Source organism: Manihot esculenta, chromosome 18 (genome assembly GCF_001659605.2).
Source record: "Manihot esculenta cultivar AM560-2 chromosome 18, M.esculenta_v8, whole genome shotgun sequence".
NCBI classification, from domain to species: domain Eukaryota; kingdom Viridiplantae; phylum Streptophyta; class Magnoliopsida; order Malpighiales; family Euphorbiaceae; genus Manihot; species Manihot esculenta.
In genome coordinates this window covers 1,358,688-1,374,413 of record NC_035178.2, presented here as the reverse complement: position 1 = coordinate 1,374,413, position 15,726 = coordinate 1,358,688, and the positions used below count along the sequence as shown (strand labels likewise).

At 33.9% G+C, this 15,726-nt stretch overlaps 2 protein-coding genes across 6 annotated transcripts; one reads left to right on the top strand and one right to left on the bottom strand.

Annotated features, from left to right (window-relative positions):
* Window positions 1-1,850: 1,850 nt before the first annotated feature.
* On the bottom strand, window positions 1,851-9,813 carry LOC110606793 (kinesin-like protein KIN-6). 5 transcript variants are annotated; one of them, XM_021745783.2, is made up of 26 exons: window positions 9,164-9,813; window positions 8,894-9,093; window positions 8,612-8,726; window positions 8,402-8,496; window positions 7,807-7,942; window positions 7,239-7,304; window positions 6,981-7,043; window positions 6,722-6,772; window positions 6,457-6,539; window positions 6,263-6,377; window positions 5,932-5,977; window positions 5,680-5,840; window positions 5,403-5,603; window positions 4,943-5,023; window positions 4,746-4,829; window positions 4,499-4,582; window positions 4,302-4,385; window positions 4,060-4,143; window positions 3,849-3,932; window positions 3,588-3,671; window positions 3,382-3,465; window positions 3,183-3,266; window positions 2,793-2,891; window positions 2,587-2,714; window positions 2,390-2,468; window positions 1,851-2,223 (listed from the first exon to the last, which is right to left on the bottom strand). In XM_021745783.2, the coding sequence occupies exons 1-26, from the start codon at window positions 9,683-9,685 to the stop codon at window positions 2,131-2,133; spliced, it is 3,006 nt and encodes a 1,001-aa protein (XP_021601475.2). In that variant the 5' UTR covers window positions 9,686-9,813; the 3' UTR covers window positions 1,851-2,130. The 5 variants fall into 5 exon arrangements, with proteins under 5 accessions (XP_021601475.2, XP_043808802.1, XP_043808801.1 ...); XM_043952867.1 differs by having other exon boundaries at window positions 5,680-5,834; XM_043952866.1 differs by having other exon boundaries at window positions 2,799-2,891; window positions 9,164-9,812.
* Window positions 9,814-14,280: 4,467 nt separating this feature from the next.
* LOC110606792 lies at window positions 14,281-15,027 on the top strand. Its single transcript, XM_021745782.2, has one exon. It carries the CDS (start codon window positions 14,281-14,283, stop codon window positions 15,025-15,027), a length of 747 nt encoding a protein of 248 aa, XP_021601474.1.
* The last annotated feature ends 699 nt before the right edge of the window (window positions 15,028-15,726 follow it).

Sequence of the window (15,726 nt, the reverse complement as noted above, 5' to 3'; positions counted from 1 at the left end):
GTTACCCACTGTTAAAATAATTAGTATTACTAAATAATACTAGGCATGTAGTCTCCTCCATTTCTCTTGAAACAAGAGCACACAACTGCTTGCAATTTCGCATTGTGTTTGAAGGAATTTGTTGGATGAGATATGGGTATCGTCTAATTCTAAAATTATGGCTTTTCTACTTGTGATATAAACAGTGGTAACTATAAATTTCATGTGGGGATCATTGGCCTTGGTCCTTTGGATTGTGCATGTATAATAAAATGGAAGAATAAGAACAATTCTCGTGACAATCTTGATCTTGTCGTAGAAAAGCTTAACAGCGGCAACGTAATCAAATAGGGAACAACTAAAGAATATTCTTGGTTCAAATCCATAAGTTAGATACTCACCAAGTCATCAAGTGATTCGATACTTTTGGGTGTGTGGGGGAATGGTCGTTGGAAAATTCTAAGTCAAATTTTGATCATCATCACTGTGATTTCACTCTTGACCTGATATTACTGCCCTTCTCTTTTCAGTCCTATTTTTGGAGTTGAGGTTGGGAAGTAAAAAATATATATAAGGAGAATTTTCCATGAAAAAGAAAATAATAGTAATTCTTTTATAATTAAAATATAATACCCTCTAATTAGTATATTCAAAAATATATTCCTTTTTCAACATAAATTCAACCATAATAAACCTTTCATTTTACTATTCAAATTTTGAAGTCAAGGTTCAACACATCATTATCATTGATAAGGTGTATTAAGTCGTAATATTTAATTAGATATGGATACATAAATTCACCGCAGCAGTCTTATTAGAAAAATGCAGTAGTGAAATAATTTGTAAATTCAAGTCAGTCAATTGTTGGTGAACTGCCTCTTCGTCAAACTGGAACCTGAGTTAAAAAAGCCAACAGATTATCAGATGGAGCCAAAATTGCTTGGGCCATTTCCACAAAATTTCTCATGATAATTTTTTTTTTATAAAAATAACATGCATATAATTATAGATTTTCTCCCACAATAATTATACTATTGTAAAAAAAATTAAGAGCCCTAAGTCAAATTATTTTGTTTGAAGAGAATGAGATTATTATACTCCATTTTTTAGATTGAAGTTTTTTTAAAAAATAAGACCCAGTGAAGTTTATATTTATAGCTTCTCTAATTAATAGAATCTTTATATTTGGAAGGCAAGAGGCATTGTGCTTCAAAGAGGGAAAGAGGGGTTTAGGCTTTGAGGCCAAGTGGGTCGACACTAAAAGGATTTGTGAAATAGAGATGATAATTAAAGGTTCGTGTCGAAAAGACCTGCGAAAGTAAGAAACAAAAAGAGGAAAAAGATAAGGGCGTAAAAAGGTTCTTAGCTAATCAGCTGGGATTGAGACGTTGAGTGCAGTCATACTACACATTACATCCCACTTATTAGTCTAATTAGACATACTCATTATCCTATTCTTAGGATCTCCAATCAAAGGTCCCAGAAAGTACCTTGGAGACAACCTGTCCATGAAATTGAAAAGCTCATCTATTATCAGGTGTTGGAGCCGATAGAAACGGGCCACAAGCAATTCACAGTTCCAAATATCCCAAACCTGGTGGACCAGACCAGACCCAGTGGCCAAAGAATTGCGCCATGACCCAGTCCACTTCTGGGGCTCCATATAAAATAGAAGCCCTAAAAGTCTCGAGCCCGTCTTTTCCCTTCCCTGTCGGAACTCAGTCCATTGAAATTTGAAAGGGACGGGTAAAAAAATATCTTACTTTTCTAATTTGAAATTTTTTGAAGAAACATTTTGAAAGGGACGAAACCATTAGGATTAAAGTCATTAATTTCCTGTGCTGTAAGACATGTACCCGAGTTCTGCTGCATTGCGTTAAGGTATATCCACCGGACTTGTATACCAAAATGTTAATGTTGAGTCTGTTACAAGGTGAAAGCCCAATTCCATTGAAGGGGCTTGGTGCCTAGCCTAGGACAATGAAAAACTACAAATTGGCTGTTAGTGGCGGGCTGGTGGCAATCCTTCTGTGCCTCGTGAGACTAGCTACACTAAAGCGGAGGCCGCAACTAAAACAAAAAAGACCTCCCATTCCATGCAGAATCAATATTTTTATGTACTAACTTGGCATTATAAAAAAGAATTGCGTGCTACAGACGAAGATTGCTTTGAAGCAACCGTCGGAGAGAGATGCTGCCCTGAGTTTTTTCATTAGCAGGCAATATCTTTCCACCTCTATTCCCCTGCAGAAAAAATGAAGCAGAATTCAAAACTAGTTATATCATTCCAATTTACTGGTTTTGTTCCCTCCGTTATATTAGGTCATCCTTCTACATAAACTAGAGCACTAAGGCACTGCTTCTCAATTTGATCCTTTCCTAGATACAAGTAAAAAAAGGATTGACTTACTTTTGGTTTCTGGGGCTCATCCTCAATTCCAAAAGCAGTGATGTCTCTCAGCAATATAGATGATGCAGGCAAAAGTCTCCTGGTTATTACAATATAATTAAGGAATCCATTAGAAATTGACATTCACCTTTATGGAAGACATATAAACAGTAATCAGTGTTATAAATGTAACTTGACGAATGACAGAGACAACCAACCTCTTAGGTTTCTTCAAATTCAATGATTTGCATGAATTGTCAGATCTTATTCCACAATCAGGCACATCAAGGTTGCACTGTTTGCTGGATACAACATCTTCCTCGGATGGTGGCAGATCCAATTGTTTCTGAAAAACAGAACAGAGTTGAAAATGAAGGGCTACGGAATATTATCACGTTCATCTGAGAATGAAAGTGTCATTTACCCTTACAGTGTCAGATCTTATTTCACAATCAGGCAAATCAAGGTTGCACTGTTTGCTGGATGCAACATCTTCCTCGGATGGGGGCAGATCCAATTGTTTCTGAAAAACAGAAGGGTTGAAAATGAAGAGCTACGGAACATTATCACGTTCATCTGAGCATAAAAGTGACATTTTACCCCTACCGTTTACCCTTAACTTTTGGATATAAATCAGAAAGAAAAGCTAAAGCTGCAAGCCCACTAAATTAAGATTCTTCCAACAAAATATACATATGCTATAGGCTATAAGTGATGGAATGATGGAGTAACTACATGATTAGCATACTGATCATCCCAAAGCAACGCCAAGCTTTCTTATTGAAAAGAACGTAGCAGCTTATCTCCTACATACCTTAGTGAGAAAATCTTGAGCCTGATCCTGAGTGCTACTATATTTAGATGCCTCAGAGTGGGGCGAATGAACATTCACATCAACCTAGACATAAAACCTCATATATGAATTGCTTTCCCAGTGCAGGAATGCACATATATTCTCAAGGAACAACGAAATGACGTCCTAATTTTAAAGAAAAGGTGAACAGCCTACATACCTGAACAGAAATATCCTGATCCCATGTTGGAGATTTAGTATATTTAGATTCCCTGAGGCTAGGAGAATGAACACTCTCACCCATCTAATGCATAAAAAGCACAATTATTGATTTCTTTTTCAGCTTAAATATATAGGTAAACTCAGCTTATGTATTCCTTTTTTTTTCCTATTATTAAAGGAGGGAAAATTTAGTATCATATGTACCTGACTTGTGACATCCTGATCATGTGTAGCAGTAATGGTGCATTCAGATGCTTTCAAGCTGGGAGAATGACTCTTTACTTCTGTCTGGATACACATGCCTCAGATTAATTCTCTTCTCAAACCAGAAATGCACATTTATTCCAAATTAATATAATACAAGCCTCAAATACTAATTGCTTTCCCAGTTGAGTAATGCACACGGTTCTCCAGGACAATGGAAGTGGAATTAAATTCTAAAGAAAGGATGAATGACCTATATACCTGACTTGGAATATCCTGATCCCATGTTGGAGTGCTCCTGCATTTAGATTCCTTGACATTAGGAGAATGAACACCTTCATCCACCTAGAGCATAAAAGGCTTGATTATTAATTGCTTTTTATCATAAATGCTCAGGTAATTGCAGCTTCATTTGTTTTTCCTTTTATATTTTTTTGGTTGTTAAAGCAGGAAAGTTCAGTATCATGGGTACCTGAGTTGTAACACACTGATCATGTTCAGGAGTACTGATGCATACAGATGCCTTAAGGTTAGGAGAATGACTCCTTACTTCTACCTGAACACATGCCTCAGATTAGTTCACGCACATATTCCAAGTGACTCATACAAGCATCAGATATGAATTGCTCTTCCAGTGCAGAAATGCACAAGTATGCTCAAGGAACAATGAAAGTGGCATTCTAATTTTAAAGAAAGGGTGAACAGCCTACACACCTGAGTTGAAATATCGCTATCCATTGTTGGAGTGCTACTGCATTTATATTCCGTGAGGTTAGGAGAATGAACACTCTCGCACACCTAAGGCATAAAAGGCTCAATTACTAATTGCTTTTTGGCATAAATGAGCAGATAGTCAAAGCTTTTTTTTTTGGCTATTAGAGAAAGGGGTGAAAAATCAACATCATATGTACCAGACTTATAACATCCTGATCATGTGTAGGAGTACTGGTGCATTCAGTTGCCTCAAGGTTAGGAGAATGCAACTCTACTCCTGCCTGTACATGCACGCCTCAGAAATGCACACATATTCCAAGTGAAACAGGCCACAGATATGAAAGCTTTCTCACTTTCCCAGTGCAGAAATGCACACATATTCTCAAGAAACAACAGAAGTGACATTCTAATTTTAAAGAAAAAGTGAATGAGCAGCCTCTATACCTGAGTTGAAAAAACCAGATCCCATGTTGGAGTGCTGCTGCATTTTGGTTCCTTGAGATTGGGAGGATGAACACTCTCATCCATCTAAAGCATAAAAGTTTATTATTAATTGCTTTTAGCAACAATTCACAGGTAATCTCAGCTTAAATTTTCTTTTTTGCTATTAAACAAGGGGGAAACTTAGTTATCATATGTACCCGACTGGTAACATCCTGATCATGTGTAGCACCGGCACATTCAGATACCTTGAGGTTGGGGGAATGAAGCTTTACTTTTGCCTGACAAAAACACCTTAGATTAATTCTCTTCTCAAACCAGAAATGCACATATATTCCAAGTGAATAATTGAAGAATGACTTCCTGTTATCTGCTATTTAGTATTCCATAATTTATAAATTCAAGTGAATAATCTGTTATTTTGATCAAGAGACATGTAGCAAGGTTATAGCTACAGGTCACTGTATTAGTTGAGCTCCAGCTCATTTTCTTTTTAGTTGTTATGAATCCAACTTCAATAACAGATTCAATTTGTCATCTTCCTCAGGCTGCTGTACCAGTTCACTATAATGCATTTTTTTCTACATTTGATTATAATTGAGGTGATTCTAGGGTAAAATACAAATGGTACTAAAAAAAATACAAGCAAAATTTGCTTACCTCATCAAAATTGCTACATTCATTCCCCGCTATATATACCTTGGCATGAAAGTCAGTATCTACTTTAAGAGCCTCCATTGAATTTTCCTTGGAACAAGTACAACAGGACTTAAAATCCTCAAACTCCTTTTCCAACTTAATATATCTTGATTTTTCACTTCCAAGGTTCTCATTGAGACTCTCAATTTCTTTGTCCGCCACCTAATCAAGGTCAGCTGATAGGCAATTATTTGACCATTGAAATTGCATTAAATGAGTATACCAGTCGTGATTTTACCATCAGTTTTTCTTTGTATTCCTTCAGTATATTCCATAATGCTTTTGCAAAATTTTGCATAATTTGATGATTTCTGTCCCTTATCGTCAAATCAACACAGTCATCCTTCACAAGTGCAATATTAGTGGAGTCGAATTTAGATTTTTGTGGCCCATCTGTGACTAAACAAGCAGGTTCGTCGCATGTTTGAGAAATAAAAAAGGGATTAGAGCAATCATAATAAAAATAGAAATTAAAATCCTTTGGTACAACCTTCCTCCAACAGTTGATGTTTGTCTCCAGTGCTTTTTCCTTCTGTCTGAAAGCAAATGAAAAAAATTGTAAATAACCTTGAAATCTTTGTATTCATAAAATGACAATGAAACTTGCAATGGAATTCTAATTGTCCACTAGGTTTAATAAGAATGATCATGAAATATTTTGGAACCCATTCAAGGGAAGTTTGAAAGTGATGTCAATTGCATTAGTCAAGGATGCTTATAAATTGAAATGTATTTTAAGGAAAAGATGAAAGGGAAAGAAAAAGATAAAAGACTAAGGTAAGCACTCAGAATCGTCTGTTTGAAAAAGGAAAATATAATACCTCATTAGAATCAAGGGCGCAGTATTTCTTTCTCTTTGGCGCTTCAACTCTACATAGTGATTGAATATGCCTCTTCTGATGAACTGAATTCAATTGTTCATCGACATTATTGAACCTAAACAAGTTGCACAATTGAAGCAAGTCCATCTAAATAAATTTGAAATGTGAATAAGATGGATAAGAAAAAGATCTACTTGATTTTCATATAAGGTGATGCTTGTCTCAAGAGGTAGACTGTATCAAGATAGTCTTCTTCTCCTGGTTTTACTGTTAAAACCTGAAATAAGAAAACGAAAAAAACAGAGTTACTATTTTTTTTTTTTTCACAACCCAGTAGAAAAGCCAAAGCAATGAAGAAAAAAATAAAAGATTTTTCTTTAAAAAGTAAGAATACATTAATGTCCAGAATACAGATCCTTTAGCTTAAGCAAATGCAAAGTTGGATTTGAAACTTCATACCAAAGCCATCCGCTTCTTGCCTTCCAAATAATCTCGTAAATACCTAGTCAACTGTTCAAACAAGACGTGACATTGAGCAGCTTACATATAAACCTAAGCGCTTTTTGTTTTTTCCACAAACTCTACTGGTCAGTATTTATTGCATTCTATTTTAAAAGAATAACAATCTCAGCCATTCAAATGAACAGACTGCATGAAAGATTTTATATACCATCTGTATTTAGGACAGGTAAAAAAATACACAGAGAAAAGGAGTTACCAAAGAGTTCTGGAAGTGCTTCTGCAATGGCTTCTTTGGGTTTTTTTGATGCTCCAATAATGACTAAAAACCCAGAACAATGAATATATCATAACATTCATAGATGAAAAAAGAGAGAAACTTAAAGGTTTTCAAATAATATAAGTATTAAACAATAACTTTGTAGATATCTACAAGATACAGCATAACAAATTAGAGTCACCAAGTGAATGACAAGGGTCCTTTGAAAATTCAAGAAACTGAAATAAGGTCACATACTCTTAGGCAAAGACCAAAAACCATAGATGTATTGTTGATGAAATTGCTTTCAAGCAATCTTGACCCCTGCAAAATGATAATCATAAACCAAAATTGAGATACAGGTGCTAGAACTAAACTAATTTGTGAAGTCATCTTTGATTAATGGGGTTACATGTAGTATTGACTTTCAGACTCCCTACTTTTTCTACTTCCGTTCATGCTATTATTGCACTTGATGGGACACAGAAAGAAATAAGTTTAAAAAAAAAAAGGAGAAAGAGACATGGTCATTCCAACCCTTCTCTAAGGAGTAAGGATCTTATAAAAGGACTTTATCAGCTAAACTCAAGTAGATGAATTAGTTAGAAACTCCCAATGATGTTCAGCATTGGACACAAAACTTTGTAAACAGGCTTTGTTACATAAGTTATAACCACCACTCATAAAATTCAAAAAGAATAAACATTAAGGTATATTGATGTTATTATCTCCGTGAAGACTTGGATTTGTTTTGCAAATAAAATGGCGCAAATTTTTTCAAATATCGATTACAAGTAAAATTATACTATAAAAAGGCTGTATGAACCTGATTCCTTGTTCTCCTTTCTCTTTCAGCACCAGCTAGATCAACGATAGTTAGCATACAATTATTTGATTGAACGTCTAGTTCTTTGTCATACTCATTAAGAAGACCGTGTATGTTGATGATACACTGGGACCGGCTGCAACAATGTTAAAATGGGAAAAAATCATAAAAATAATAACAATCTTAGTGCAAAATTTCCGATTGAAAATAAGTCAAAAGAACATTCAAATAGACAATCGCATGACTATGTGAAAATAAATAAACGAAGCAATGAGACATTATATATATCAACCATTTGACATATGAATATCTTAATAGTATTGCATTGCCCACCAGCTAAACATACCACCGATGTCATGCATTAGCTCCAACTTAAATAGACATTAACATTTTGATTTAAATTAAAACACTTGCTCCTTTTTGATATGGAGATATAACAAACTTACTTTATGCACCAGTGCAATGCAATTTGCCAAAACGCATTGAGGTAAAGTCAAATTTTCCATTGTTCATTTCAGCTATGATCTAAACAAACCACTAGCAGAAATGTTATGTATAAATTTTGAGAGTAAATAAGTACTTAATCACCGAATACCTTGACTGGCTGTTTGCATTTGTCGTGGCTGTAGACCGTTTCAACATTGCAGAAGCTATCAAAGATTCTGCATGTGCAGGATCATTAATGGCAACCTGTATGCATAAAGGGCGAGAAAAATGCCACTGTGCATCTCAGCATTACTAATAAAAATTTAAAAAAAATAAAAGTTAAAAAAGCATTTAACATTCAGAATAATTAGATATCAACCTGTTGGAGACCTTTAACAGTTGACTGTGGCATGGCCCCACCTGGGGATAAATCAAATATTCTCTCTGCCTTCCCTCCTTCAGAATATATTTCAAAAATAGATACGTAGAATGACCTAAAAGGAGACCGGATAGAGATATAAACCCAATAATTTACTGCCGAGAACAAGCTCGTACTACAACTATCTTTAAAACATAAATGAACTCTCACACTAATTCTGGACAAAATCAGCACAGCAGTGTTACATAACTTCAAATTCAGCAGCTAAACATAGTCAATTACCTTGACAACTTAGAGTCACTCTCCTTGGTCTGTTTAAAAATGTGTTGAAGCGCAAGTGGAACCATACCAGGTTCCTTCGCAGTCCCAAACACTGTATGGGTTTTTCCTGAGCCACTAGGTCCCAAAGCAGCTAGCATTCCATTCTTCCCATTAATAAAATCCTCCACCAATGGTTTAACCATATTTTCATAAACTTCATTCTGTACACAGCTACAAATTTTTGAAACATGTAACTCAAAAAAATTAAAATAAAAAATGATTGAAGTATACCTGAGAAGAATCAACTGCAAAAACGCGTGAAAACCCTTCGTATACAACAGACTTTATCCTTTTAGATTCCTGCAATGCTGGGGGCGGGGATAAAGTCACTGATTGAGGATCATTGACTGATATACAGATATTGCTACTCCTTTTCTTTGTGTTCTTCGCTTTTAAGCTATTCTTCTTTGCGACAGGATTTTGAGGCCAAGCGTTTTTGTTTCTCTCTTGACCTATGACATCTTTGGATGTCTTGGGAGACACAAGAGGTCGAATTCTAAGATAAACTCTGAGATTCTCAGAAACTGAGGCGGGTGTTGGTGAGGAGAGAGGGGGGTCGGGCTGAGGATTTTGAGGAATTTCCATTGACATAATATCTTCAATAGGGAATGGAAGAATATCAGGTTTATTTGTGGTTGACGAAGGGATGATGTTTTGCGGAGGATTTGTGGAAGGCGTAGGCCTAGCCCTCCGATGAGGATTTCGACGGACGGTGACTGTGTTTGGACATGGAGGTGGGCTCTTCATCTCCATTGCTGATATCTTCCCTCTCTTTCTTCTTTTTCACTCAAAAGTGTCTCTCGGTTCCCCCCTGCCTTATTCAATTGCTATTTGTTGAAGTCCAGTTACTCATTTGAGCGAACCAGTGGAGGGATAATTTGAATTTTAGCCCCTTTATGTTTTGGGGAAATTTAAAAGAAAAAAAATCTGACATTTTAAATGTTCAGAAAAATTAATCTAAAAATTATGTTTTGATAAATAAAAAATTAAACTATTTTTTATTTTTCCTCTTTTCAGAATAATAAGTTTTTTTTTTTTTATTTTGAAGATCTTACTAATATCATTAAACTTTTTATATATAAATTTTATTAAAATCTTTAATCTTAATATTAAATTCAAATAACAAAAAATGAGTATTTTTATTAAAAATATTTTTTTATATATATAAATTATTCTTCCTAAAATAAGTGGAGTTTAAGCATTAGATTTCCCACAAAATAACTTGCAGGTAAAAAGTATGAAAATATTTTCTGAAAAACAATATGTAAAAATATAAAGTTGTTTTATTTAAAATAATTTAAATATTAATTAATTTTCTTAAATAATCATTAAAAAAACTAAAGATATTTTCAAATAAAATATTTTCTGACTCTTAAATTAAAATAATTGCTCATAAAAAAATAATCTAGTCCGTTCTTTGGATGCGACCAGTTTATATATAATGGAGATGCACAAAGTGTTTAATTTTACTATTTTGAAAACCCTCAGTAATTTATTTAGATATCATTTAAATAAATAAATAAAAACATCAATTCTGCTATTATTTTAGCAATACATTTCATTAGATTTTAAAAAATATAAAATTGAGCTATTTAAACTATTTATATTGATTCAAAATTAATTTATTATCAAATTACATAATACAACTACACTCAATTCATAGTAGAATAGAACACAGTAAAGCAAAATTTTAAAATTGACTAGCTTATTACGATTTATTGATGCAAACATTTCGTTAATGGGCTTAAAGAATGAGCAGGCTTGGGGCCCACTGGGGAGGATTAGTGGGCATAGCAACAATTTTCCTCAGGGTGGGCCTAGCAGAGCTTTCATCCTCAACGCACGACATAGCTATCTTAAACGGATGAATCACACCTGTAGGGGGTATCCAATAAGCAATTGCCAATACTGAAGCTGCATCTGACGGTTGAGATATTTACGATGCAGTTTTCCTCACCCAGCTCACTGTATCCATTCCATCTCCGAACTCCCCTACTGGCTTTTTCCCTGTTATTAGTTCCAGCAGCACCAAATCAAGAAAACAATTACATTTTTGAAATTTAAAAGAACTGTTTTGAAGAACATTGATTAGCTGAATTTTGAGAATCAATTATTATTTATTTGTCATTTTATCACTAATTTATTATTTTATATAGAAAAACATACCTGAAATCTTTTACCTCACACACGTTCCATACAAGTTAAAAGCTGAAGATGCATTAAGAACGTTAATTAATTATAAAGCATTCAATTTTTTAATGTAAATCCTTTATTGAGTCAAGAATTATGCAATAGTTCTTTTAATTGATTTCTTTAATAATTATTTTATTTAAAATGAAATAATTCATTTTTTTTAATTTATAAATTTTAATTCTAAAAAAATTACATAATTTTATTTTTTTAATAAAATAAATAATTTCAAAGGAAGGAAAAAAAAATTGATAGTATTCAGTAAAGGGATTTAATTATTGGTCCATTGTTAAAAGGGGCTCTAAATTGATATGGATTATGGTTTTGTGCATTAAAAAGTGAGATTTATTCCAAATTAGAAATTATTAATAAGTTTTGATTTTGAATTTGACCGAGTTGATTCCAATCTAAGGTCTATTGTAAAGCGTTAAAGGCCGAATAAGACCCATTCTGCAGCTGTGATCAGGCTTAGACTGAGAGAGACGAGTCCGCTAAGAAGAAAAAGGAGGCACAAGCAAAGAAAAATCTGCGGTCCCTGACGTAATGTTGAAGAACCAAAAATGGATGAGGGAACAGAACAGAATGACCTGGACTCCATTAGGAACCCAAAAAAACAAGTGCAACTTCCATCATTTGACCATTTTTATAACAAACCGACCTTCATCATTGATGCACGGTGTTGAAAAATTTTACAATAACGTGATTTCAAGCATTCCCATATATATATATATTAAGATAAATATGAGAAATTGCTATCTATTTCTCTCTTTTTTTTCTTGAATAAAACTTAAAAAATAATAACTGACATAATTTCTTATTCTTATTTACGTATAAATTAGTTCATCGGCTTTATATCAATATTTTTAAATTTATATATATATGAGAAAATGATTACGTATATTAAAACAAAGCCCATTAAATGGTTTTTAACGTAATTTCTCATCCAACTCAAAAATGGATATATGCTATTTTGCCCAACATAATGAATTGCGTGGTGGTTAATCCATAGCCTAAAATTTTGTCTTAAGGAGGTTCGTGATGTCTCCTTCCTTTTGCTTTTTTGAGGGTCTCACGTGAAGATCAGTCCTACGAATCTAAAGCTCATAAAACGATAATATAAATGAAACTCAACTTTTTATTAATTACATAAATCCAACATTGATTACGTGTTAATCTATAATGTGACTTCTTTAACTTCAAGTTGCAACTCCTTCGCCTTTGCATTGGCGAGGACCGTGGGCTTTAGTGAAAGTGGACGGTGTACACAGTTGCCTCTGTCAACGAGTTTGCCCGCCCCTTATGCTATTAATACAATTTGATTGGTTGTTTTATTTATTTATTTTAATTATAAATATAAACTTTATATACTGTACAAAGCTGACCTTAAATATTTTATAAATTCTTTAAAAAAATACTACTCACGCTCACACTGTCTCTTTTTTATTTTCGATATTTTTAATTTTTTACTCAAGCTTTCTCACTTAATTTTTTTTTTTTAAAGAAAAAGACAATGGAGTTAGGCTCGTGCAATGCATGAGTAGTTTATATTCGCTAAAGGAATGGCGACATGACATTCACATGCATACTTCAATACCAAATTTAATTTAATGACAAATATGGGACCCACTAATCATGCAGCAGAAAAATCACATTTCCAATACATATTATCAACGGCTGAGACGCTGCCACGTTGAAGGAAAAAAATCCATGAGCCCCGCTCGGCTGGTAATACTGTAGAACCACCAAATGCCTAAAGGCTTTTACTCTCACCTGTCCCCGCAAATGACTGCCGGCCACGAGTCGGTTTCGAGTTGTAATAAAAAAGGTTTTAATTTATATTATGAGTTGGATTTAACAATATTTTAAAATCAATTATTTCAGTTAATTTTAAATTTATTTCACTCTAAAAATATTTTGATATCAAATTTAGTTTACTTTTGGATTAAATACAATTCAATAATTTTAAAAAAAAAATTAAAGCAAGTCAAGTTAAATAATCTTATTCAAATATTAGAGAGAAAAACTTGAAAAATTATATTATATATTTTATTATACGTAAAATATAAGATAATTATTAAAATGTTTTCAAAAGAAGTAAAAAAAACCTAATAAGTTTTGATGTAATTTTAAATTTAATTTGAATGATGCATGCATTATATAAAAGTTTTTATGATAATCTTTTTTTTAAAAAAAATAAAGTAATTATTGAAAGTTTTTATGATAATCTTTTTTTTTAAAATAAAGTAATTATTGAAGACAATATGTTACATGATAAAGTACTCATATAATTCTTAAAATTTTTAACCAATTACTGTGGAGCCCATTGAAAAATTTTTATACGGATCCATTATACGCACATTTAAATAACAAGTTATTATAAACTCCACATTTAATTTTTCCGAATTCCTCTGACCGTTATCTCACTGGACCAACTTCGAAGAACACCCGATAGCTGATCAACGGTCAAAATGGCCTCAACGGCTATTTTGGAAAAGAAAAACCCATCCAATGGTCATCATTGGGTCGGCGGTTGCCGCCCTACAGTGTCCCCGGTCTTCGACTAAGGGGTAACCGACCGCAGCTGTTGTCGGTAAATTAGGAGTAATTGCGACATTTTCATTAAAAAAAAAAAACTATTACATAATAAAAGTTTTCTTAATTACAAAACTGGAAAAAAAAAAAAAAACAAAGAGAGTAGCCGTTGCAGGCTCTTCTTCTATAAAAAGAGGTATCCAGTTGACGCCAAGAGTCATGAAATATACAGGCTAAAATATCAAATCCAAATCCTCTCCGATATAGAGATTTTAGGATCCCGTGCGGATCGCAAGTTCTGGTTTATCATTTTCTCTTTATGATAGAGCCCAATTTATCTTCATCATTTTCCTTTTTCTTTCTTTAAGTCGAAGTTCTTTGTTCAAGACTTATCTTTTTGTTTTTCGTCTTTGTTAAAATTTCTGCAAATTTTTAGAGAAAATTTTGAAGAATTTTTCCTCCGCTATATGCAGTGTTAATTCTGCAAAGGAAATCTCGTGAAGGCTGGTGATCGCTTTATTTTTCAAGATCATTGCCTTTCTCTATATTGTATTTTTCTTTTCTTGTTTATATTTCGAGGATTTCTGTTTTCGTTCTTTCGGATTTTATACATAAAGTGATAAGCTATGGAGGCAATTTTTGCGAGGTCCTCCGTTGATAATCAATCAATATATCCTTACAAGCAAATCAAGAACCAATCAAAGAAAAACGCTCGAGGTCTTGCTTCAGGATCCAGTGAAAACTTGGCTCCCACGAACAATAACATCCGTGGAGGTGGTGGTCTCTTGTTTGGTGTTCCTCCTTCTCTCTCCTTCTCCTATCCTTCATCGTCTTCATTTTCAGTTCTCTATCCACATCGACAAATTCAAAGGCAATCACAGCCACCTCTTCTTCCACTTCCAATCTCCAGACCCCACAATTCTTTACCTTATTCTCGTACCCGAGACCTCGCTTGCCCACCTACTTGTAGAAAAACAAATCGAACCAGAGATCACTCTCTAACGCCTAAGAAATCTAAAGAGCCCATACCCAGAAGAGACTCGAAACCAACTGAAGCAGCTCCAGTATCAGCCAAGTCTTTCATCATTGCATCGACTGCACCATTAGGGCCCGACCCTAACGATCTACCAAAAGATGTTTCTAAGGTTTTATCATCATCAGCGTCATCACCATCGTCTTCATTAATAGTAGATAATGGTGTTATTCCTATTGGTATCAAAGATTTGGATTCAGTGTTTACACTATCTCCACACCCGAGCAGCTTACCGTTGCCAAAGTTTTTTACGAGGCCAAAACTCAGTTGCACTGCAGAAGCTGCTGGGATCGACGCCGGAGCAACAGATAATCTCCGGCGACTTTTACGTCTCCCTTGAATTAAAAGCTATGGTGGGTAAGAATTAAATATTTATTAACTGTGAGAATGATGAAGAAGGAAAGGTTGGTTGGCTGGCTTTGCGAACTTTGATGCGAGGAAAAGCCATAAGATAGTGAGGATTATTCGTCGTGAATTTGTTATATCGTAGATGTTATCTTGGATCTATTTTTCTTCTTTGTTTTCTTCAGTGGAGGAAGTTCGTGAATCACCACCCCCAGCGTTTTTTGAATTGGGGTGGTGCACAACCAAAGGACAAGGCTGCCATACATATTTCTCTTTTACTTTCTCTTTTCTTGTTCTTTTCTTTTATTTGTCTTTTTGATTTCAAACAAGCTCCTCGTTTTGTCCAAAGAATAATACTTCTCTTGTCCTTTAAGTAGCCATTTAAACTTCAATTAATCTTGCTTTGTATTAGCTTTTGTTCTCCTATTACGTATAACATGTTGGAAGCATATGGGGAAGTTGGCGAACTTAAAAATATTGATTCAGATTTACAAAATATTGCAACTTGTTTTCATAATGTGCAATATATTGGTAAAAAGACCATAGTATTACGTATGGGATCAAAAGTTGGTGAGTTTGATGAAACTAACCTCTGCCAAACTAAGCTGATGGGATAATTATGGGATACACAAATTACAATTTAAAAAATATTGCATTGCTTAGTTACAATTAAATGAAATTAAATTATATACTA

Bases quoted from the DNA above. Each gene is read 5' to 3' on its own strand.
- LOC110606793 (XM_021745783.2), bottom strand. From the start codon at position 9,685: ATGGAGATGAAGAGCCCACCTCCATGTCCAAACACAGTCACCGTCCGT. The intron at 4,583-4,745 runs GTATAGAGGCTG...GTGCATGTACAG, and splicing joins ATCTGGTTTTTTCAACTCAG to GCAGGAGTAGAGTTGCATTC. The intron at 2,224-2,389 runs GTAAGTCAATCC...TTTTTTCTGCAG, and splicing joins ATGAGCCCCAGAAACCAAAA to GGGAATAGAGGTGGAAAGAT.
- LOC110606792 (XM_021745782.2), top strand. From the start codon at position 14,281: ATGGAGGCAATTTTTGCGAGGTCCTCCGTTGATAATCAATCAATATAT.